General features: G+C 41.3%; 1 protein-coding gene across 1 annotated transcript; it reads left to right on the forward strand.

Moving 5' to 3' along the window:
- Positions 1 to 826: 826 nt before the first annotated feature.
- Positions 827 to 26,275, forward strand: LOC120022716 (cytosolic non-specific dipeptidase-like). The gene is made up of 12 exons (XM_038966702.1): positions 827 to 878; positions 1,528 to 1,619; positions 2,421 to 2,564; positions 8,525 to 8,687; positions 16,475 to 16,563; positions 21,378 to 21,578; positions 21,904 to 21,988; positions 22,316 to 22,476; positions 22,771 to 22,935; positions 23,628 to 23,769; positions 23,905 to 24,052; positions 25,311 to 26,275. The coding sequence occupies exons 2-12, from the start codon at positions 1,560 to 1,562 to the stop codon at positions 25,375 to 25,377; spliced, it is 1,425 nt and encodes a 474-aa protein (XP_038822630.1). The 5' UTR covers positions 827 to 878; positions 1,528 to 1,559; the 3' UTR covers positions 25,378 to 26,275.
- Positions 26,276 to 26,562: the final 287 nt, after the last annotated feature.

The following is a 26,562-nucleotide window of genomic DNA, read 5'->3' on the forward strand; positions in this document are numbered from 1 at the left end:
TCTGTCAAATAGTTTGCATTAAGTGGCCTGCTGGAGGTCATTTTGCAGGGCTCTGGCAGTGCTCCTCCTTGCACAAAGGCGGAGGTAGCGGTCCTGCTGCTGGGTTGTTGCCCTCCTACGGCCTCCTCCACGTCTCCTGATGGACTGGCCTGTCTCCTGGTAGCGCCTCCATGCTCTGGACACTACACTGACAGACACAGCAAACCTTCTTGCCACAGCTCGCATTGATGTGCCATCCTGGATGAGCTGCACTACCTGAGCCACTTGTGTGGGTTGTAGACTCCATCTCATGCTACCACTAGAGTGAAAGCACCGCCAGCATTCAAAAGTGACCAAAACATCAGCCAGGAAGCATAGGAACTGAGAAGTGGTCTGTGGTCACCACCTGCAGAACCACTCCTTTATTGGGGGTGTCTTGCTAATTGCCTATAATTTCCACCTTTTGTCTATTCCATTTGCACAACAGCATGTGAAATGTATTGTCAATCAGTGTTGCTTCCTAAGTGGACAGTTTGATTTCACAGAAGTGTGATTGACTTGGAGTTACATTGTGTTGTTTAAGTGTTCCCTTTATTTTTTTGAGCAGTGTATATTTCCATAAAATCTGTTTTAATTTTAATTGTGAATGCAGATAAAGCGTTTTTATCACATAATCCTACTCATTACTCATCGTGGTTAATTACGTCATTTTTGTTTGGAGCCGTGGGCTTTGAACAGAGCACCCCGAGCTCAAGCCCGGTATGCAGCCGGTTCCAAAGCGAATCCAATCAACTTTCACCCGGTGCAAAACACGCCTACATGGGCGCCCGGGACAGATTAATCGAATCCCCTCATTGAATACACTCCTGAGAAGAAGCGCAGCACAATCTTTTTCAACAGTGAGTAAGCAAAAGTGCCCGATGGTGATGACTGTCATTTTCTGAAATGTCTTTGCAACACAGTTGTAGTCATACTTCACAATATATTTCGGAGCTCATTTAGCTTGCTCTACTGACTTGTTAAATAGTAAGCTAAACTTGCCAGTGTTTGCTAGCTAGCTGGCTACCCAATGTAGCTAGCTAAATTGGGTTGTTATTGTGTTTTGTAGCTAGCGTTATTGGTGCATTACTTTTTCTTACCCTGAAAGCATAGTGCTAACGTTACATACAGTAACGTTACTAACTTAGCTAGCTACTGTAGATAACTAACGTTAGCTATGTACAGTAGCTAGCTGAGGGTGACTTGCCTCTGTTTGCTGACCATCACATTCACAGCAACAGGTTTAGAATCTGTTCCAAAAAGGTTTAAACTATGTTGCCATAAAAAAAAAAACTATTGGCTACGAGTTAACTGTTACTTTGTTATTTGTAATGTTCGGGGTTTCGGAGATAATGCCATGCGGTCACATCTAACGTACTTGTAGTGTCACAGTCAGCAGTTTGGGAGGAGCTAATGGTCGATAACATGTTACAATAGATTGTTGAGGCATGTGCATTGCCCCCTGTCAGTTCGTAGTCTAAAGTAACGTTAGTCTGTCTGTCCCAACAGCTCTTAGGCTCCAGCAAACTCTTCAGCCAAAGATGGCTCATCTTCCAGAACTTTTTAAATATGTGGACGAACACCAGGAGCTGTACATTGAGGTAGCTTCATCTCATTACTTGAATTATGATAATGCATTTAGTCATGTTTTACTATCTGCGACTTGACTGAGTTGATTCATGATTTTGGGGCTAGACATATTAATGTTTGACGAACATTACTTTGCATGTGAATCCCAAGTTATATTAAATGATTTACTTTCTTAAACTTCAGATTTAGAAGGACTTGATAAGAACAGAGTCAAATCTTAGCCTGCCATGACCAGGCTATTGCTTTCACTTCTCCAAAACCTTTAGATCATGAGTAGCAAAAACTGACATGGTAGCAAAAACAACACCAGCACATAAGATAGATACACCACTGTAGGGTATTTGGATTAGGTTTAGTGCCTAAGACTTCACTTCCTTCCCACAAGAACCAAGTCATGTGTTTGTGGGTTTTCCTATTCATAAACTTGAAGAACTTGAAGAACAAGTATAGGGCTGGGAATTGCTAGGAACCTCATGATACAATATTATCACTATACTTAGGTATCGATATGATTTGTATTGCAACAAGATTATTTGATAAGTCATAGAAATAAAAGTGCTGAAAACAGATTGACTCATTTAAAAGGCCGATGGAGAACTATGAAACTTGATTATTGCCACGAACATGAACTGAGTGCGTATGAAATTGGCTTCAAAGCCTCTCAATTGAAAAGGCTTTTTTTTTATTGGCATGACAAGTACTTGTTGCCAAACAAAAAATGTTGAACAATTCAAAATAAAATACCCTACATTTAAAAAACCATCAGAATTAGGCCTAATATTCATCTCTTTCTCGCTCTACTCTGCCTCTAGCGTCTTGCCCAATGGGTGGCTGTACAGAGTGTGTCTGCCTGGCCAGAGAAGCGTGGGGAGATCAAGAAGATGATGGAGATGGCAGCCAAGGACATTGAGAAGCTGGGGGGCACAGTGGAAATGGTGGACATAGGAAAACAGAAGGTAGGACTTTGCACTGTGTGCCACGATACAGTGCCTTCATAAACTATTCATACCCGTGACTTATTCCACATGTTGTGTTAGTCTGAATTCAAAATGGATAAAAATATATATAATTTCACCCATCGACATTCAATACACCATAATGACAAAGTGAAAGTGTTTTTAGAAATGTTAAAGAATATATAGAAAATGAAATACAGATATCTCACACCCCTGAGTCAATACATACTTTGGCACCGATTACAGCTTTGAGTCTTTCTGGGTAAGTCTCTAAGAGCTTTGCACACCTGGATTGTATAGTATTTGCACATTATTCTGTTTTAAATTCTTCAAGCTCTTTCAAGTTGGTTGTTGATCATTGCTAGACAGTCTTGCCATATATTTTCAAGCCGATTTACTTCATAACTGTAACTAGGCCGAAACATTCAATGTCGTCTTGGTAAGCAACTCCAGTGTATGTATGTGTATATATATATATATGTTTAAATGTAACCTTTATTTAACTAGGCAAGTCAGTTAAGAACAAATTCTTATCTATAATGACGGCCTACACCGGCCAAACCTGGACAACGCTGGGCCAATTGTGCGCCGCCCTATGGGACTCCCAATCATGGCCGGTTGTAGATTCAAACCAGGGTGTCTGTAGTGATGCCTCAAGCACTGAGATGCAGTCCTTTAGACTACTGCACCACTCGGGAGCCCATATATTCGGCCTTGTGTTTTAGGTTATTGTCCAGCTGAAAGGTTAATTTTGCCTTCCAGTGTCTGTCAGAAAACAGACTGAAACAGGTTTTCTAGCTCTCTTCCGTTAGTTTTTATCACACAAATTCCCTAGTCCATGCCGATGACAAGCATACCCATAACATGATGTATTCACCACCATGCTTGAAAATATGAAGAGGGGTGTTGTGTTGGATTTGCCCCAAACCTAAGGCTTCGTATTCAGGACATAAAGTAACTGTCTTTGCAACATTTTTAGCATTTTCTCTTAAGTGCCTTATTGCAAACAGGATGCATGTTTCAGAATATTTTTATTCTGTACTTTCTTCCTTTTTTTCACTCTGTCATTTAGGTTAGTTTTGTGGAGTAACTACAATGTTGTTGATCCATCCTCAGTTCTCTCATATCACAGCCATTACACTCTGTAACTGTTTTAAAATCACCATCGCCTCATGGTAAAAATCCCTGAGCAGTTTCCTTCCTATCTGGCAACTGTGCTAGGAAGGACGCCTGTATCTTTGTAGTGACTAGGTGTGTTGATACACCATCCAAAGTGTAATTGGTAATTTCGTCATGCTCAAAGGGATATTTAATGTCTGCTTTAAATTTTTTACCCTTCTTTGAATTCTTCTTCTTGTTCTCAAGTCAGTAATGGGGATATTATATGTTGTGGAGGTGCTATGAATTGTGTGCCAGAGTCAACATTATGTTTGTAAAACATAGCCGCTACCAACAAATGTATTTTGAAACAATCTACAAAGACAGCTTTGAATGGATACATTAACTATGAGCAGGAAGATATACACTATATATACAAAAGTATGTGGACACCCCTTCAAGTTAGTAGATTCAGCTATTTCTGCCTCACCCGTTGCTGACAGGTGTACAAAGTCGAGCACACCGCCATGCAATCTCCATAGACAAACATTGGCAGTATAATGGTCTTACTGAAGAGCTCAGTGACTTCTAACGTGGCACTGTCATAGGATGCCACCTTTCTAGCAAGTCAGTTTGTCAAATTTCTGCCCTGGTAGAGCTGCCCCTGTCAACTGTAAGTGCTGTTATTGTGAAGTAAAAACATCTAGGAGCAACAACGGCTCAGCCGTGAAGTCGTAGGCCACACAAGCTCACAGAATGGGACAGCCGAATGCTAAAGCAAGTAGCGCGTAAAAATGGTCTGTTCTTGATTGCAACACTCACTACCGAGTTCCAAACTGCCTCTGGAAGCAACGTCAGCACAATAACTATTTGTCGGGAGCTTCATGAAATGGATTTCCATGGCAGAGCAGCCGCACACAAGCCTGAGATCACCATGCGCAATGCCAAGCGTCGGCTGGAGAGGTTTGGACTCCATTGGACTCCGGGGCAGTGGAAACGTGTTCTCTGCAGTGATGAATCATGGTTCACCATCTGGCAGTCCGACAGACAAATCTGGGTTTGGCGGATGCCAGGAGAACGTTATCTGCCCAACTGCATAGTGCCAACCAATATTCCCTACATTTTTGGCACTGAGCAAATTTCAGATCTGCTGTGTGCAAACATTCTGTGCAACTTCCAGCGCATTTACTGTGAACACTGAGGCTGTACCTGCTTAAAGTTAGTTATAACAGTGGCAAAGTAGCTATTTGATCATAATGTATGTCTACAATAGTGGCCTACAATGAATAACAATGGCGAAAATGCATTCCATAACATTTCAACATGGAAATAGTTATTATATCATTCAGCCTACAGTAGCAGCCAATGTGTGGTGTTCAATGTAGGACATTAACCTGTTTATGACTGAAAATGTTGTTTAATGCAAGAAACCACTACAAAATAAAATGCATTATTATTCCCATACCATTATTACAGGGTATCAGACACATTATGCTACCCTCTGCCTATTGGCTACTTAGCTTATTCAAACCTGTCTCAAAATACAACACTGCCCCTCTAAGACAGTTATTTACCTGACTCACTTTTCAAAGCTAAATGTACATGTTTTCTGCTCTTGTAGGAAGTAATCACTCCCCTATTGCTGACTACAAATGATCTATAACTGGGCTAATAACTCACTAAATAGCAAAGGATATGAACAATGTGCACACGTGGCTACATGCATCTCTTGCTTTGATCTCAAAACAAGTGCATCTAATCACGACCACAGCCGTAAACACAGTCCAGTTCAAAGTAAATTACACAGATCCATATAGTGCCTTCGGAAAGTATTCAGACCCCTTGACTTTTTCCTAATTTTGTTAGGTTACAGCCTTTTTATAAAATTGATTTAAATAGTTTTTCCCCCCTCATCAATCTTCACACAATACCCCATAATGACAAAGCAAAACAAGTTTAGAAATTTCAGCAAATGTATACAAATGTAAAATGTATCACATTTACATAAGTATTCAGACCCTTTACTCAGTACTTTGTTGAAGCACCTTTGGCAGCAATTACAGCCTTGAGTCTTGTATTTGACGCTACAAGCTTGGCACACTTGTTTTTAGGGAGTTTCTGCCATTCTTCCAGTCGGAGGTCCTGAGTGCTCTGGAGCAGGTTTTCATCAAGGATCTCTCTGTACTTTACTCCATTCACCTTTGCCTCGATCCTGACTAGTCTTCCAGTCTCTGCCGCTGAAAAACACCTCCACAGCATGATGCTGCCACCACCATGCTTCACCGTAGGGATGGTGCCAGGTTTCCTCCAGACGTGACGCTTAGCATTCAGGCCAAAGAGTTGAATCTTGGTTTTATCAGACCAGAGAATCTTGTTTCTCATGGTCTGAGAGTCTTTAGGTGCCTTTTGGTAAACTCCAACTGGTCTGCATGTACTTTTTTACTGAGGAATGGCTTCCGTCTTGCCACTCTAACATAAAGGCTTAATTGGTGGACTGCTGCATAGATGGTTGTCCTTCTGGAAGGTTCTCCAATCTCCACATAGGAACTCTAGAGCTCTGTCAGAGTGACCATCAGGTTCTTGGTCACCTCCCTGACCAAGGCCCTTCTCCCCCTGATTGCTCAGTTTGACCGGGCTTCCAGCTCTAGTTCCAAACTTCTTCCATTTAGAATGATGGAGGCCACTGTGTTCTTGGGAACCTTCAATGCTGCAGAAATGTTTTGCTACCCGTCCCCAGATCTGTGCCTCGACAGAATCCTATCTCGGAGCTCTACGGACAATTCCTTCGACCTCGTGGCTTGGTTTTTGCTCTGACATCCACTGTCAACTGTGGGACCTTATATAGACAGGTGTGTGCCTTTCCAAATCATGTCCATTCAATTGAGTTTGCCACAGGTGCACTGCAAATAAGTTGTAGAAACATGTCAAGAATGATAAATGGAAACTGGTTTCACCAGAGCTCAATTTTGAGTCATGGCAAAGGGTCTGAATACTTATGTAACTGTAATTTGTAAACCTTTTCGCTTTGTCATTATGGGGTATTGTGTGTAGATTGCTGAGGCTTTCTTTTTTTATTTAATCCATTTTAGAATAAGGCTGTAACCTAACAAAATGTGGAAAAACTCAAGGGGTCTGAATACTTTCCGAAGGCACTGTATATGGCAATAGTCTATTTGCATAGGCCGACTGCATCTCTGATTGGCTATGTCACATCGGTCTATGTAGACTACGGGCTCAGTCACGTGCAATAGAATCCTACTCCTATGCGCTCTGCCTACAACAAAATCTCTTGAATAGTTTGCTTTGTTTCAGTATGTTGCATTGAAATTGGCTAATATTGGATTGATTCGGAAACAGTGATAATGTTAACTAACAGGGAAAACTCTAGAAAGTAGAGTGAAGTTCAAGCTTGTGCTTCTCTCTGTGGGCAGATATTTCTTCTGCGCTCTGCTTGGCATTCCTGAGGAGCGCAGCTTAGAGGGAAGGGGACATTGGTGCCAACTCTAAAGTTTGGTGGAGGGGAAATACTTTTCTGGGGCAATTTTTTATTGTTCGGGCTAGGCCCCTTGGTTCCAATCATTCAATTAATCAAATGTATTTATAAAGCGCTTTTTACATCAGCCGATGTCAGTGCTCTCCAGAAACTAAGCCTAAAACCCCAAACAGCAAAAAATGCAGATGTAGAAGCACGGTGGCAAGGAAAACTCCCTAGGAAGAAACCTAGAGAGGAACCAGGCTCTGAGGGGTGGCCAGTCCTCTTCTGGCTGTGCCGGGTGGAGATTATAACAGTACATGGTCAATATGTTCAAACGTTCATAGATGACCAGCAGGGTCAAATAATAATAATCACAGTGGTTGTAGAGGGTGCAACAGGTCAGCACCTCAGCAGTAAATGTCAGTTGGCTTTTCATAGCCGAGCATTCAGAGTTAGAGACAGCAGGTGCGGTCAAGAGTGAAGGACGCTACAGCATACAATTACATTCTAGATGATTCTGTGCTTCCAACTTTGTAGCAACAGTTTTCGGAATATCCTTTCAGCATGACAATGCCTTCGTGCACAAAGTGAGGTCCATACCGAAATGGTTTGTTGAGATCGGTGTGGAAGAACTTGACTGGCCTGCACAGACTACTGACCTCAACCCCATCAAACACCTTTGGGATGAATTGGAATGCCGACTACGAGCCAGGCCTAGTCGCCCAACATCAATGCCCGACCTCACTAATGCTCTTGTGGCAATGTTCCAACATCTAGTGAAAAGCCTTCCCAGAAAAGTGGAGGCTGTTATAGCAGCAAAGGGGGGACTAACTCCATATTATTGCCCATAATTTTGGAATGAGATGTTTGACGAGCAGGTGTCCACATACTTTTGGTAATGTAGTATATTTATCATGCATTAGTGCTGCACTTCAGGGCTACCTGGTCTTCCTTGTATTTTAAATGTGTGGCGATTAACGTTTTATCAATCGGTACTTGTTGCCCAGCTACATTGTCTGCATAGATTGTGTCAACACCAGCCTATTCAGCAGTCAAACTGTACATAATATTTTGAGTTGAAATGCAACTGCTCCCTTTACTTTCATTGTATATAATATACCCTAGAGTCTTTCCTCACTAAGTCCTCTTCTTCCTTGTGGAGCATGAAAGGCTTCCTGTAAAGAACACTGCTGCCGATCCTCTGACCGGCTCAGACCCCCTTAATCTCCTTCAACCCTGACTGGTTTGCTGTATCTGTTGCTTGAAAGTCTGTCTCCTCCTCTTCATCTTTCACCTGGTAATTTCTTTCATGTCAGTGCAATGGCGAGAAGAGGAAAATATGGATTTTTAGACCATTGAGTGAGACCTTTTATTTTTGCCCCCTCAGCTTCCCTCCGGAGAGGAGATCCCCTTGCCACCCATCGTCCTGGGTTTCTTGGGCTCCGACCCGAGTAAGAAGACTGTGTGCATCTACGGCCACCTGGATGTCCAGCCAGCTGCCATCGATGACGGCTGGGACACGGAGCCCTTCACTCTGGTGGAGAAAGATGGTGAGAGTAGCTATTCCAAAGCACCTAAAACAGAACAATGCTGAAACATCAAAATCCATGCCCGTGTTGAGATTTGGACTTTGATGTTTCAGCGTTGTTCTCCTTTTGGGGAAGTATGATTTGCATTGGCTTGTGCAATTTAGGTTACTTCTTACTCTTTGTATCAACAGTGTAACCTACTACCTTCGAGGCAATGTTCACGCGATTTTCTTGTAGGCAGAGAGCATTGGAGTAGGATATTCTATTGCTTTGACAGGCACGACTGAGGCCCATACTCTACACAGACCAGTGTGCCATAACCAATCAGAGCAGCAGTATCCCTATATGCAAATAGACCTTTGCCATATATGGATTTGTGCCATTCACTTTGAACTGGACTGTTTTTACAGCATGAGTGGTCGTGTGTAGATGCGCTTGTTTTGAGATCATAGCAAGAACTGCATGTAGCATTATTAGCCCAGTTATAGCTCATTTCTAGTCAGCAATAGTGGAGTGGTTGCTTCCTACAAGAGCACAAAATGTGTGGATTTCTAGCCATGTTTGAAAACCAAGTCGGGTAAAGAGCTTTTTTTTTCTGTAAGGGACAGTGTTGTACTTTGGGGCATTGTTTTTTTTTTAAAGACGGGCTTGATTAAGCTAAGTAGCCAATAGGCAGAGGGTAGCATAATTTGTCTGATTCTATGTAATAATGGTATGGGAATAATTCATACATTTTATTTTGTAAAGTGGTTTCTTGTTTCAAACAACACAACATTGTCAGTTAACTTGCCTGAAGTGGATAAACAGGTTAATGTCAATCCCTACATGTTTTTTTCAAAAGTCTCATGGAATGTAGGCCTACATTGAACCACACATTGGCTGCTACTGTATACTGAAAGAACAGCTATTTCCATGTTAAAATGTTATGGGCTGCATTTTCTCCATAGATTTTATATGGTAGGCCGACATGATCAAATAACCACAGTAGCCTACTTGGCCACTGTTATAACTCTAACTTTAAGCAGGTACAGCCTCAGTGTTCACAGTAAATGCGCTGGAAGTTGCACAGAATTTTCATGACATTCAAGTTCGCAACTCTGCAGACTTGAAACTTACTCAGTCCTGAAAAAAATATAGGAAACATTGCTTATAGGTTTCACGATTTATTTTGGTTCTTGATTTGTGAAATATAGGCTTATCCATCTTTTATTCCTTTTTATCTAAAACCATTTCTACCTGGCATCATGCTCCAAGACTACTGAATAAAAAATCTAATCTGCTAGCAGACTGCAGTTGTATGCGGCACTCCTTTAACCATTTCGCTGCTAGTCTACGAAAGCTACAGGACACACGGTATTCAAGGTGTAAAGAGCTATAAAGGTGTGGCTTGCCCATAAATGACTGTGGTATCTTGGTCATAAGCCCTTTAGACATAGCCAATAGTCCAGGGCATACAGTGCATTCGGAAAGTATTCAGACCCATTGACTTTTTCCACATTTTGTTACGTTACAGCCTTATTCTAAAATGGAATAAATAACAAAATCCTCATAAATCTACACACAATACCCAATAATGACAAAGCAAAAAAAAAAAATATATATATATATATATAAATGTATATATTTTTGCAAATTTCTTAAAAATAAAAAATTGTATTCAGACACTTTACTCAGTACTTGGTTGAAGCACGTTTAGCAGCGGTTGCAGCCTCGTGTCTTCTTGGGTATAATGCTACATGCTTGGCAAACCTGTATTTGGAGTTTCTCTCATTCTTCTCTGCAGATCCTCCCAAGCTCTGTCAGGTTGGATGGGGAGCGTCACTAAAAAGCTATTTTCAGGTCTCTACAGAGATGTTCAAGTCCAGGCTCTGGCTGGGCCATTCAAGGACAATCAGACACTTGTCCCGGAGCCACTCCTGCGTTGTCTTGGCTGTGTGCTTTGTTGTTCTTGTCCTGTTGGAAGGTGAACCTTCGCCCCAGTCGGAGGTCCTGAGCGCTCTGAAGCAGGTTTTCAGCAAGGATCTCTGTACTTTGCTCCATTCCTCTTTCCCTCGATCCTGACTAGTCTCCCAGTCCCTGCCGCTGAAAAACATCCCTACAGCATGATGCTGCCACCAACATGTTTCACCGTAGGGATGGTGCTAGGTTTCCTCCAGACGTGAAGCTTGGCATTCAAGACAACGAGTTCAATATTGGTTTTATCAGACCAGAGAATCTTGCTTCTCATGGTCAGAGTCCTTTAGTTGCCCTTTAGACAACTCTTCCAAGTGGACTATCATGTGCATTTTACTGAGGAGTGGCTTCTGTCTGGCCACTCTACATAAAGGCCTGATTGGTGGAGTGCTGCATAGATGGTTGTCTTTCTGGAAGGTTCTCCCATCTCCACAGAGGAACTCTAGAGCTCTCTGAGTGACCATTGGGTTCTTGGTCACCTCCCTGACCAAGGCCCTTCTCCCCGATTTCTCAGTTTGGCCGGGCGGCCAGCTATAGGAAGAGTCTTGGTGGTTCCAAACTTCCATTTTTAAGAATGATGGAGACCACTGTGTTCTCGTGGATCTTCAATGCTGCAGAAATGTTTTGGTACCCTTACCTAGCTCTGTGCCTCTACACAATCCTGTCTCAGAGTTCTAAGGACAATTCCTTTGACCTCATGTCTTGGTTTTTGCTCTGACATGCAGTTTCAGCTGTCGGACCTATAGACAGGTGTGTCCCTTTCCAATCAATAGAATTTACCACAGGTGGACGCCAATTAAGTTGTACAAACATCTCAAGGGTGATCAATAGAAACAGACAGCAACTGAGCTTAATTCCAAGTCTCATAGCAAAGGTTCTGATTACTTTTTATTTTTAATAAATTAGCAAAAATGTCTAAACCTTTTTTTGCTTTGTCATTGTGGGGTATTGTGTGTAGATTGAAGGAAAAATAATACTTTTATACATTTTAGAATAAGGCTGTAATTTAACAAAATGTGGACAAAGTCAATGGGTCTGAATACTTTCCGAATGCACTGTTTAGTTGCAAGATTTTCAAAGTCTGCACTAATGAACCTAAAAACTCCAAACTACAGGTTACATGTGTGGTAGTCTAGGCTGTTTTCAGGGTCACTTGCATTAAAATGGGTTTAATGATTGGATAAAATTAGTGTTTGATAAGGAACTTTTCTCAATGGTCCAGCAATCACCATTCTATAAAATATATCCCTTACTAGAAACAGTCTCGTTCCCATCAAGTCTTGCCCATCAACGTCACCACCTGTTTTTTGGGGTTTGTTTTTTCTTGATGTCGCTACAACTTGATTGGAGTCCACCTGTGGCCAATTAAATTGTTTGGAGATGATTTAGAAAGAAACACACCTGTTTGTAAAAGGTCCCACAGTTGACAGTGCATGTCAGAGCAGAAACTATACCATGAAGTCCAACGAACTCTGTCAATCTCAGAGAGAGCGTTTTGATGAGGCATTTATGAGGTGTAAAACAATTTCTAGAGTGTTGGAAGTTTTCAAGAGCACAGTGGTCTCCTTCATTGGAAATGAAAAAAATATATATGGAACTACCCAGATGCTGCCTGGAACTGGCCGTCCGACCAAACTGAGCAACTGGTCAAGAAGGACCTTGGTCAGGGAGGTGACAAAGAACCCGATGACCACTCTGACAGAACTACAGAGTTTCTTGGCTGAGATGGGAGAACTTGCCAGAAGGACAACAGTCTATACAGCACTTCACTAATCTGAGCTTTATGGGAGAGTGGCCAGACAGAAGCCACTCCTGAGAAAAAGGCACATGACGGCATGCCTGGAGTTTTCAAAAAGGCATGTGAAGGACTGAGATCATAAGGCAGAAGTTTGTGGTCTGCTAAGACAAAAATGAAACTCTTTGGCCTGAATGTAAACCATTATGTCTGGAAAAAACAGGAAAGTGACCACAAGCATACAGCCAAAGCAATTCTGGAATGGCTTTAGAACAAGAATGTGAAAGTCCTTGAGTGGCCCAGCCAAAGTCCAGACTTGAATCCCATTGTAAATCTGTAGAAAGAAGATTGCTGTTCACTGCCGCTCCTCATCTAATTTAACAGAGCTTGAAAAAATATGTAACGAAGAATGGGAGATAATCACAAAATCCAGATGTGCAATGCTGATATACATACCCAAGACAACTCAAAGCTGTATCACTGCCAAAGGTGCTTCTATAAGGTATTGACTTGGTGTAAATACCTAATTTAAATGAGATTACATTTTCAATCAATGTGCAAACATTTCTATAAATGTGTTTTCATTGATGGGGTAGATGGGTGTGAAAAGAAAACAATTTAATACATTTTGAACTCAGGCTGTAACAAAATATGGAACAAGTCAAGGGGTATGAATTCTTTCTGAAGGCACTGTATATGGCTCTAGTCTGGTTTCAGTGTGTCATGCAGAGATGTGTCAGCAGCATTTTCCTTTCATGCTGACAAAGGTTGTTACTTGTTATCTTGTGACAGTCACCTGACTGTTGCTATATTCTCTTCACCACTCATAAATCAAACTGTCTCCCCCTTTGATGACCTAATTTCCTTCTTTTGACTCTTGATATGTTTCACAGGGAAGCTAGTACTGATTTATTTTTTCCCTTTTTTAGTACCATTCAATGTCTTTTATTGGTCTATAATAGGCTTGGGCGTTATTCCATGTATACCGGGGCATTTGGAAAAAGACATTGGATGTTTGTTTTTTTTATACCGTCAACTATTTCTTTGAAGTTTTTTCATACATTTTAATATTTGTAGCTACTTAATACCTGCAGTCAACTTGTGCAATACATTAGGAGATAAAACCGATAGTGTTCATTTCACCTCTTACATTATGAAGCTTACCTTAGTTCCGCAGAACAGTTGATCCAGTCACGTGTTTGTGCTATTTTCAAAAGGAGAAAGCAAGAGCTGGTGAGTCCATAGTGTTGTATATCTATCATCGAGTCTCTGTTGTGCAGCGCACATGAAATGATGACGTTACACTTTTATGCATTTCACGACTAAATGTTTGCCATATCTTATGGTTTTCTTCAGAAGTCAAAGAGCTCTGGATGAGATATCTGTACAGTTGCAATTTTTTGGCCTGTGCTTCCTACTACCCCCCTCCCTGTTCTTCTCCCCTGCTATTCCTTCAGAAAAGGATGCATCACAACTTTATTAATTTTCACAATGTCTCTCGTTCACTTTCGCTTGTAAATGTCCACTCTCACCAATTCGGTAGCTACTAGCTATGCTTGTGTAACTTTGAGCTGGATTTTCCTGTCTTTGCAATTATTTTTCGTTAACATTTTGACAAGTGTCTGTGATTTCGCTATTAGTTTGAAAAGCGGTCTTTATATGTACCACAGAAGATTCAAGAAATGAAGAGCGACACCAAGGCTGTCTTTTTGGCCTTCTATGTAGATCTGCAATGGTATTATGAAAGGGCAGGAATACATCAGTCTTCAATGCACCATCTGACAAGTTGTTCTATAGAGGAGCATGAAGAAAAGTAAAACACATATCCTGTCTCACATCTCCAATACATTGCTAGGTGCTTTCAGTGTTGACAGTATTAAAATACAACAACTCGTGTACAAAATCACTGTAATGCAAACAAGCTACAACTGAAAATCGCATTCATCCCATTCAGAGATTAGAGCTAAAACTACATCTCCCATAATGCAATGCTAGCATACGTCGACAGCTCAGCTAACCATTGGCATCACAGAAAGACATGCTAGCTAGCAACAGCAATACTTTTTATCACTCTGTAAAATGATATAAATAACGATAAAACTCAGTTACATGTTTCGATAGTCTCACACTCCCTTATAACAATACCTATAGCATTAACCTTGGGATGCTTTATATATTTAACATTATGGACTTCTACACAGGAGTAAGGAGAACGGGAGCTATCGGTAGTACCAGGGTGTTAGTAGGTGACGTAAGCACCCAGATGAATTAAAATGCATTTAATGAATAAAAAAATGAAGATGTTAATATCATCCAGCTACTGTAGCTGCTGCCTCAACATCATCAGGCAATACTAGTAGCGCAACAAATGAAAATATAAACCAAAACTAAAGTTCCTGGCCATCATAGCGATCTGATTCCCCCTTCTGTCTGAACTTGGAACATTCCTGTTCGCGATTCCGCTAGCGGCACCCCGTTCTGCTAGCGGAACCCCTCGCCAACAGCCAATGAAATTGCAGGGCGCCAAATACAAATCAACAGAAATCTCATAAATCAAATGTCTCAAACATACAAGTATTAGGCACTAATTTAAAGATAACATTCTAGTTAATCCAGCCACAGTGTCCGATTTCAAATAGGCTTTTCAGCGAAAGCACTACAAACGATTGTTAGGTCACCACAAAACCACAATAACCACAGACATTTTTTCCAGCTAAAGATAGCTTTCACAAAAACCAGAATATAGATAAAATTAATCACTAACCTTCGATTATTTTCATCAGATGACACTCATAGGACTTCATGTTACACAATACATGCATGTTCATATTTATATAAAAAAATCTGAGTTTACATTGAGGCGTTAGATTCACTAGTTGCAAAAACATCAAGTGACTTTGCATAGCCACATCGTTTCAACAGAAATACTCATCATAAATATAGATGATAATACAAGTTATAATACAAGTTATACACATGGAATTATAGATATACCTCTCCTTAATGCAACCGCTGTGTCAGATTTCAAAAAAACTTTACGGAAAAATAAACCATGCAATAATCTGAGACGGAGCTCAGATGAATAGCCAAATTAGCCGCCATGTTGGACTCAACAGAAACCAGAAAATACATGATAAATGTTTCCTTACCTTTGATGAATTCATCAGAATGCACTCGCAGGAATCGCAGTTCCACAATAAATGTTTGGTTCGATAATGTCCATCATTTATGTCAAAATAGCTTATTTTGTTAGGGCGGAACGAGAACGAGGCTGCTGGCAGACCCCTTAGTCAAACAGCTCCCAACCGGCCCTCCTTCACATGAGAAGCCTGAAACAACGTTCTAAAGACGGTTGACATCTAGTGGAAGCCTTAGGAAGTGCAACATAACCCATATCCCACTGTGAATTCGATAGGGGCTGAGTTCAAAAACTACAAACCTCAGATTTCCCACTTCCTGTTTGGATTTTTTTCTCAGGTTTTTGCCTGCCATATGAGTTCTGTTATACTCACAGACATCATTCAAACAGTTTTAGAAACTTCATAGTGTTTTCTATCCAATACTAATAATAATATGCATATATTAGCATCTGGGACTGAGTAGGAGGCAGTTCACTCTGGGCACGCTATTCATCCAAAAGTGAAAATGCTGCCCCCTATCCCAAAGAAGTTAACCTGGATGTTCTGCGTTTGTGTACTATTCTAATAATTGGAAGTTTGATGGAATAACCATTTGAACTCTCCTACATTTGTGCTAATTTGGTAGCATTCTGTGAATAGAGGCCAATGGGCTTTTCTTGCGTTTTTAGCGCCCCTTGTATGTTAAACCGGTAATAAGATAAATCCCAGGATGAGAGAAGGATGGTATGACAATGAAAAAAATCTTTATACCGCCCAAGCCTAGTCTATAATGATATCTCGTTTGAATGACTAAAGGCTAAAAGAGTTTTCAAATATGATATAGTAGATCATTATAATTTCAAAATTTTCTTATGGTTTTAGTCATTCACGTTTTATATTTTTTTACTAAGACACTTATGGCTTGCAGATTATGTAGTCCATCATCATCATCATCATCATCATAAAAACAACATAATTAGCAACTTGGTCTTCCCCTGCAGGGAAGCTCTATGGCAGAGGCTCAACAGATGACAAAGGCCCAGTGTTGGCCTGGTTCAACTGTATCGAGGGCTACCAGAAGATCCAACAGGTAAGACACAGCACCACGACTTGATAAGTATCACTCACTGAAGCTAGCCCAGGACAAAGAGAACCCCATGGTATTGTGTTTTCAAATCAGTTTTAGTACAGGTGCCCTTTTCTTGGTTAGGCAACTAATAACAGGCAAGGTTTATTAAAGGACTTGGTGTTGAGATGTCAGCTACAGGGTAAAAAGCCTCTTGGCTTTAAGACTTTTTGTCTTGATTACAGTCGATCACATCAGTGTTGTCAGCAGCATGGCCGTCCAAAGGTCCTCAAGTAATCTTTATCTCCTATCGTCAGCGTTTAATGATTGAGCTGACCTATGTCTTATACTAGCTCACTGACATCGTAATCATGGAGGTACAGCCAGAGGAGGATGGGCCTCCCCTCTGAGTCTTATTCCTCTAGATAGTTTTTTCGGGGGTGTGGGCTGGGTTACTGAGAAGCACTTTGTGACACTGATGCTTGAAAGCTGGAGCTATATAAATGTAATTTAATTGAACGATTGATCTCCATTTGTCAAAGTTAAACACAGGACTGACAGTGCTTTACAAGTTGAAGTAGTCTTTTGTCAGCCTGCCAGGTACATTCATTTTGAATAGTATGTGGTGAATAGATCTACCTGGATGTATCAAATCAAACTTTGTCACATGCGCCGAATGCAACAAGTGTAGACCTTACCGTGAAATGCTTACTTACAAGCCCTTAACCAACAGTGCAGTTCAAGGAGAGTTAAGAAAATATTTACCAAATAAACAAAAGTAAAAAATACATGTAGGTAGGAGTGACGTGACAATGCGTAGATAATAAACAGTGAGTAGCAGCAGTGTACAAACAAATGGGGGGGGGGTCAATGTAATAGTCCGGTGGCCATTTAATTAATTGTTCAGCAGTATTATGGCTTGGGGATAGAAGTTGTTAACCTCTATCGCTTCTCCCTCCCGGATCCGGGATCCTCCTCACCAAAAAAGCTGACTAGCCTAGCCTAGCGCCACAGGGATATCATATAATTTCATGAAATCACAAGTACAATACAGCAAATGAAAGATAAACATCTTGTGAATCTAGCCATAATTTCCGATTTTTAAAATGTTTTACAGCGAAAACACTATGTATTTATATTAGCTAACCACAATAGCCAAACACACAACGGCATGTTGTCACCATGTTTCCACCGCATAGGTAGCTTTCACAAAACCCACAAATAGAGATAAAATTAATCACTAACCTTGAACAACTTCATCAGATGACAGTCTTATAAATGTATTGTATAACATGATGTTATGTTTTGTTCGAAAATGTGCATATTTATAGCTACAAATCCTGGTTTTACATTGCAGCCACCATCACAAATAGCACCAAAGCAGCCAGAATAATTACAGAGAGCAACGTGAAATACATAAATACTCAACATAAAACATTTATGAAAAATACATGGTGTACAGCAAATGAAAGATACACTGGTTCTTAATGCAACCGCTGTGTTAGATTTTTTTAATTAACTTTAGTAGAACATACAGAATGCAGTATTGTGAGACAGCGCTCACATATTCTCCGCCTTGTTGGAGCCAACATTTACCACAAAAATACGAAATAACATCATAAATATTCTCTTACCTTTCTTGAGCTTCCATCAGAATGTTGTGCAAGGAGTCCTATTTCCAGAATAAATCGTTGTTTGGTTTTAGAATGTCAATTTCTGTCGAATTAGCAACTTTGGCTAGCCATGTGGAGCTCACGTGTCCAAGAAATGTTTGCGCCTGGAACGAAAAATTCCAAAAGTCCCAATAAACGTTGAATAAACTGATCAAACTCGGTTGAAAAATCCTACTTTATGATGTTTTTCTCATATGTATCAAATGAAATCAGAGCCGGAGCAATTCGCCGTGTATACCGAACGCTTTTCAGAAGACAATGTCGAGTTCCCCCGCGCGCCGTCGAAAACTGACAAAATACCGGACCTGCCACTCCAAAAGCTCTTATTCGGCCTCACATCAAGCTAGACACCCCATTCAACCTTCTACTGCCTGTTGACATCTAGTGGAAGGCGTATGAAGTGCATACAGATCCATAAATAAAAGCCAATTGAATAGGCAAGCCCTGACACAGAGCCTCATTTTCAGAATTTTCACTTCCTGTATGGAAGTTTGCTGCCAAATGAGTTCTGTTTTAGAAACTTCAGAGTGTATTCTATCCAATAGTAATAATAATATGCATATTGTATGATCTAGAACAGAGTACGAGGCCATTTAATTTGGGCACGATTTTTTCCAAAGTGAAAACAGCGCCCCCCTATTCACAAGAAGTTAACTTCTTATGGCTGCATCCCGCTACCGGGATCAATATGACAACAGCCAGTGAGTGCAGGGCGCCAAATTCAAACAACAGAAATCTCATAATTAAAATTCCTTAAAACATTAAAACATACATGTGTCTTATATCATTTTAAAGGTAATCTTGTTGTTAATCCCACTAAAGTGTCCGATTTCAAATATGCTTTTCAGCAAAAGCACTACAAACGATTGTTAGGTCACCACCAAACCACAATAAGCACAGCCATTTTTCCAGCGAAATATAGCAGTCACAAAAAGCAGAAATAGAGAAAATTAATCACTAACCTTTGATTATCTTCATCAGATGACACTCATAGGACTTCATGTTACACAATACATGCATGTTTTGTTTGATAAAGTTCATATTTATATCAGAAAATCTGAGTTTACATTGGCGCGTTACATTCAGTAGTTCCAAAAACATCAAGTGATTTTGCATAGCCACATCGTTTCAACAGAAATATTCATCATAAATGTAGATGATAATACAAGTTATACACATGGAATTATAGGTATACCTCTCCTTAATGCAACCGCTGTGTCAGATTTCAAAAAAACTTTACGGAAAAAGCAACCCATGCAATAATCTGAGACGGCGCTCAGAAATATAATAAAATTAGCCGCCATTTTGGAGTCAACAGAAACCAGAAAATACATGATAAATGTTTCCTTCGATGAACTTCATCAGAATGCAGTCCTAGGAATCCCAGGTCCACAATAAATGCTTGTTTTGTACGATAATGTCCGTTATTTATGTCCAATTAGCTACTTTGGTTAGCTCGTTTGGTAAACAATTCCAAAGTCACAAAGCGCGTCCACTATAACGTGACGAAATGTCCAAAAGTTCCGTAACAGTCGAGAGAAACATGTCAAACGATGTACTGAATCAATCTTTAGAATGTTAACATACATCTTGAATAACGTTCCAACCGGAGAATTGGATTGACTTCAGATGAGCGGTGGAACGGAGGTCCTTCTCATGTGAACGCGCATGGTGAAAGCATGGACAGCTCGTGGCAGTGGTGACTAATTCCTGTCTCCTTCGGCCCCCCTTCACATTAGAGTCATCAGACAAAGTTCTATTGACTGTTGACATCTAGTGGAAGCCGTGGTTGAAAATCTGCCACCTCAGAAAAAATCCAAACAGGAAGTGGAACTTCTCAGGTTTTTGCCTGCCATATGAGTTCTGTTATACTCACAGACATAATTCAAACATTTTTTAGAAACTTCAGAGTGTTTTCTATCCAATACGAATAATAATATGCATATATTAGCAACTGGGACTGAGGAGCAGGCAGTTTACTATGGGCACCTCTGTGCACCTTTCATCCAAGCTACTCAATACTGCCCCTGCAACCATAAGAAGTTAAGGAGCCTTTTGGTCCTAGACTTGGCGCTCCAATACCGCTTGCTGTGCGGTAGCAGAGAGAACAGTCTATGACTTGGGTGAGTCTCTGACAATTTTATGGGGTTTCCTCTGACACCGCCTATTATATAGGTCCTGATGGCAGGAAGCTTGGCTGGGCCGTACGCACTACCCTCTGTTGCGCCTTACGGTCAGATGCCTAGCAGTTGCCATACCAGGCGGTGATGCAACCGGTTCAGGATGCTCTCGATGGTGCAGCTGTAGAACTGTTTGAGGATCTGGGGACCCATGCCAAATCTTTTCAGTCTCCTGAGGGGTAATAGGCTTTGTCATGCCCTCTTCACGACTGTCTTGGTGTGTTTGGAACATGATAGGTTGTGGTCCTTGAAACTCTCAACCCGCTCCACCAAAGCCCCATTGATGTTAATGGGGGCCTGTTCAGCCCACCTTTTCCTGTAGTCCACGATCAGCTCCTTTGTCTTGCTCACATTGAGGGAGAGGTTGTTGTCCTGGCACCACACTGCCAGTTCTCTGACCTCCTCCCTATAGGCTGTCTCATCGTTGTTAGTGATCAGGCCTACCACTGTTGTGTCGTCAGCAAACTTAATGTTGGTGTCGTGTTTGGCCACGCAGTCGTGGGTGAACAGGGAGTACAGGAGGGGACTGAGTACACACCCCTGAGCGGCCCCAGTGTTGAGGATCAGCGTGGCAGACGTGTTGTTGCCTACCCTTACCACCTGGGGGGTGGCCTGTTTAGTCCCAGGGTCCTTTAGCTTAGTGATGAGCTTTGTGAGCACTACGCTGAGCTGTAGTCAATGAACAGCATTCTCGCATAGATGTTCCTTTTGTCCAGGTGGGAAAGGGCAGTGTGATTGATTGCGTCATCTGTGGATCTGTTTGGGCGGTATGTGAATTGGAGTGGGTCTAGGGTGTCCGGGAGGATGCTCTTGATGTGAGCCATGACCAGCCTTTCAAAGCACTTCAGCAGAGACCAGTTGGATGTAATCTGGTTATGTGACGTCTTCTCAACAACATTTACAGCCAGAAAATAGCGTCATTAAGATTTCATGTGCCATATTTTGCCTGCTGAGATTCTCATCCATGTCTTTCTCATGGAAACAGGAGCTTCCCATCAACATCAAGTTCTGCTTCGAGGGCATGGAGGAATCTGGCTCGGAGGGCCTGGACGATCTGGTGTTCGCCCGCAAAGACACCTTCCTGAAGGACGTGGATTACGTGTGCATCTCAGACAACTATTGGCTGGGCAAAACCAAGCCCTGCATCACCTATGGACTGAGGGGGATCTGCTACTTTTTCATTGAGGTGAGGCATAGAGTAAGCTAGAGGGCTCTCTTCCCACTAAAAAAACGGTGGTCGTCATTGTGGTGAAGCCATAGAGTTAGACCAGTGTTTCACAAACTCTGTGCACGTTTTGTTTTTTTCCCTAACTACACAGCTGATTCAAATTATCGAAGCTTGATGATTAGTTGAATCTGCTGTGTAGTGCTAGGGCAAAAACCAAACATGCTCCACTTGGGGTCCTGAGGACAGAGTTTGGGAAACCCTGAGTTAGACAAATCTAGAGGCTGCACTTGCCACAAACTGTGCATGGGTCATAGCCCTGCTTTAATCCTTCTTGTTTTGTCAGATGGCGTGCTGTGACAAGGACCTCCATTCTGGGGTGTTTGGAGGCTCTGTCCATGAAGCCATGACCGACCTCATCGCACTGATGGGTAAGTTGAATCAGGTGTACTGATGTGCTGGAATAGAATTATCATAGAGATATGTAAGGATGTAGGAATGGAATAATTGGATAGGTATATGCAACAGCATTGTAGCCCTTCAATAGAATCAAACAAAATCCTAGAATGAAATCTCCACAAGTGCCTAGGGGTTTTTGTAGGGGCCTGGGGGGGGTGTTTCTGGACAGGGCATATGATATCTCTGCGGGGTCGTGTTCATAATGCACCAAACAAGAGGAAAAAGGACTGAAACTCGGTGCGACACATTTTAGTTTTTCGTGCAATCGTGAACATGACCCCTGGTGTCTCCTCCTTCAGGCTCCCTGGTGGACAAGAAGGGGAAGATCCTGGTCCCGGGGATGTATGAAGACGTGGCCAAGGTCACAGATGAGGAAAAGAAACTGTACCAGAAGATCGACTTTGACATGGTGGAGTATGCCAAGGACGTTGGAGCTGCGAAGCTCCTACACGACACCAAGGTATGGATGGTTATGTTCAAATACGTCAGAAATGAAGAGTCCTTCGTTCTTTCCTACCTCCCTTTAATCAATCACTGACCTTAATTGGTTGCATTGGTTAAAGTAATAGGGTGGTAACCTTGATCTCACTGCTTACATATGCATTTCTGAAGTGTTCAAACAGGGCCAATGTCAGAAATTACCAACTAGTTTTAAAAGCAATACTGGTTGATTCTCAGTCAATTTAAGTGATTAATTCCCAATGTTCTCTGGTTCATATTGTGCTTTGCTCTTTCCTCTAACCCTCATCTGCAGGAGGCTATCCTGATGCACCGCTGGAGGTACCCCTCCCTCTCCCTGCACGGCATCGAGGGGGCCTTCTCCGACGGAGGTGCTAAGACCGTCATTCCCCGCAAGGTCATCGGCAAGTTCTCCATCCGCCTGGTCCCGGACATGGACCCCAAAGTGGTGGAGAAACAGGTAGGAACCTCTAGAATTTAGGTAGAACTCAACTCAGGTTTTTAGATCATTTCCTGCCTTCCTCTTTTAAGTGCAGGTCTGGGATCCATTCCCCTACCTCAAATCCTAACAGCTCAGCATGTTAGGCTGACATATGAAGAGTGTTAAAGGTAGGCTCAGTAATAAGTTGAATTCAGTTCTTTAAATACAGGACTAGGATCAGGTATTTAGATCATTTAATTAAAGGTGTTATCGAATAAGCACATTGCATGTTCTAGACTTTTGGATGAAATAATAGTGGACAAGCATCCCCCACCACTGGTCCATTCCTTACATGTAAATTCACTCTCAAACATTAGGTCTGTCTATTAGTGGTTCCCAATCTTTTTTTTGGTTACTGTACCACCTGAATTTTGTTCCGTCCGAAGTACCCCATAATGTGCATTTTACCAGAAGGCCAATGGTCTCATGAGTCTTCTCAAGTACCCTCTGTGGATAGGCGAAGTACCCCCAAGGTTCCTAGTACCCCTGGTTGGGAACCACTGCTCTATTAGCCTGTAATACAGTATATGCCATACACAGACAGCCCTGATAGCAATCTGACTGTCTGTTCTTTTTATTACTGTTCATATAATATTTTTATCTCAATGAGACTTTAATATGAATGTGGAAACATATATTTAGAAATGTATGTATAATCCTAACCTATCAAGGTTATTGGCCACCTGGAGAAGAAGTTTGCTGAGCTGGAGAGTCCCAACAAGCTCAAGGTGTACATGGGCCATGGGGCCAAGGCCTGGGTGTCCGACTTCAACCATCCCCATTACATGGCTGGTAGAAAGGCCATCAAGACAGGTGTGTGTGGATACACAGGCAAACCCTCTCAGGCACACAGACATGCACACACACACACTGGTCTAACTTAAATATTGATAACATTTTGAGCAATAATGTCTCGTTCTCTCCCTCTATTCCTTTTTGTCCACATAGTGTTCGGTGTGGAGCCTGACCTGACACGGGAAGGCGGCAGCATCCCCGTAACCCTGACCTTCCAGGAAGCCACCGGCCGTAACGTCATGCTGCTGCCCATGGGCTCGTCTGACGACGGAGCACATTCACAGAATGAGAAACTCAACAGGTAGGCTGCCACGGTTGTCTTTTTATCTATACGCTGTCTGGAAGCATGTGACTGCGATAATGGCAAATCAATTTTGGAATAAGACTAACATAACAAAACGTGGAAAAAGTCAAGGGGTGTGAATACTTTCCGAATGCACTGTAGACGTGTAACATCATTGAATTAAAACAAGATGTACATTAAGACCACATCGAGATGCTAATAACAATAATAATAACTTGGGTGCTCAAAAGGGGACTTGAGATATGCAAAAAAAAAAACATTTCCATTTCACACATGCGTGGAATACGACAAATATAAGCACCCACGTTATTATTATTGTTATTAGCATCTCGATGTGGTCTTAATGTACATCTTGTTTTAATTCAATGATGTTACACGTCTACAGTGCATTCGGAAAGTATTCACACCCCTTGGCTTTTTCTACGTTTTGTTATGTTAGTCTTATTCCAAAATTGATTTGAAAATATCCTCAATCTACACACAATACCCCATAATGATGAAGCGAAAACAAGTTGACATTTTTGCAAAAGTATTAAAAATAAAAAAATGAAATCACATTTACATAAGTATTCAGACCCTTTACTCAGTACTTTGTTGAATCACCTTTGGCAGCGACTACAAACTCAAGTCTTCTTGGGTATGACGCTACAAGCTTGGCACACCTGTATTTGGGGAGTTTCACCCGTTCTTCTCTGCAGATCCTCTGCAGCTCTGTCAGGTTGGATGGGGAGTGTCGCTGCACAGCTATTTTCAGGTCTCTCCAGAGATGTTTGATGGGTTCAAGTCCGGGCTTTTGCTGGGCCACAAGGACATTCAGAAACTTGTCCCGAAGCTACTCATGCGTTGTCTTGGCTTGGTTTTTGCTCTGAAATCCACTGTCAACTGTGGGACCTTATATAGACAGGTGTGTGCCTTTCCAAATCATGTCCAATCAATTGAATTTACCACAGGTGGACTCCAATGAAATTGTAGAAACATCTCAAATATGATCAATGGAAACAGGATGCAGCTGAGCTCAATTTCAAGTCTCATAGCAAAGGGTCTGAATACTTATGCAAATACATTTGCATGAATTTCAAAACCTGTTTTCGCTTTGTCATTATGCGGTATTTTGTGTAGATTGATGGAAAAAATGTATTTAATCAATTTTAAAATAAGGCTGTAATGTAACAATGTGGAAAAAGGGAAGGGTGAATACTTTCCGAATGCACTGTATGTAAATGTATATGAATATATGCCTATGGTTTACTTTCAGGACAAACTACATCCAGGGCATCAAGATGCTCGGCGCATACTTCCACGAGGTCTCCCAGTTGGAGTAAATGAACTAGCCAGACCTAAGTGAGATGTATCCCTCTGCCTCCTGAGCTTGTGGACCCCACTGTTTTAATTTTCTATCCAATGCAAGTTTCATGTTTTCCATGAACTGTTGCTGCTGCTGTACAGCAAAGCAGATCCTTGAAGATGTTCCTTTAGTAGTTTGTAAAATCTTCCAACAAGGAGATAAGTAGAGGAAAATAATATAGAAGTATTGATTATTGTATTGTAGAAGTGCCATTGTGTATACCTTCATCTACTGTATCAGAGTGTTATAAATGAGAACTAAACAAAACTTGACAAGGAAACGTGGACAGTATATACCCCATTACACTTCCATGATGTCACAGCTTTGTTGTGGTGTATTTATGAAAGTGCTAACAGACAACAGCACACTGATACGTACTCATTTCCTCCATTTGGAGGGCCTGGAGATGATTTTATACCTTAAGATGTTAGCTTAGTTGGAGGTTTCCCAACAATGTAAAAAAGAAAAGAAACCAGCACACCCACTTGAACTAATTTATTCCTGTTAAATACTATGGGAAATCATTTATGAAGAAGTTCACTCAGGAAGCAGAACATTGCAGTATGTCTTCAAATGTATATTGCAGTCTTAAAACATGAGTAGACCAGAGAAATGAACACACAGGACATAGCCATAGACATCTGCAGATATTGGAGGCATATATTCAGAAGTATTCAAAGTGATGAAAATAACTCCATACTTTTGCATTACATTAAATATTACAGTATACAAAATGGCATCTTGATTGAGCCATTCAAGGTTCTCTTTCAAACTGGAGCATGACCTGACCTGTGTATGCATCTATTTTCTCCCTTGTCACTGTGAAACAACAGGAAACTGTCACATGCCAATATATTCAATAAATCATAACATCAGTCTTGTCTTTTTTTTATCATGCTTCCAATATCCTGAAAACTTCCCATGCCATCAATCCAAAGAAAACAGAATCCATACATTTCAAATGTGATTTTGGCTTCTTTAATTTCCAGTCATACAAATGTAATGTGACTGACCCTTCCGACTGGGCACACTGGTTGAATCAACGTTGTTTCAATTAAATTACGTGGAATTAGCGTTGAATTGACATGTGCCCAGTGGGTTGAGGCTCAATCCCAACGGATCCCTCCTTCTCCCTGGGCCTTTCATTTGACAGTTCATGAAG

This window comes from Salvelinus namaycush, chromosome 27 (assembly GCF_016432855.1).
Source record: "Salvelinus namaycush isolate Seneca chromosome 27, SaNama_1.0, whole genome shotgun sequence".
Taxonomy (NCBI): Eukaryota; Metazoa; Chordata; class Actinopteri; order Salmoniformes; family Salmonidae; genus Salvelinus; species Salvelinus namaycush.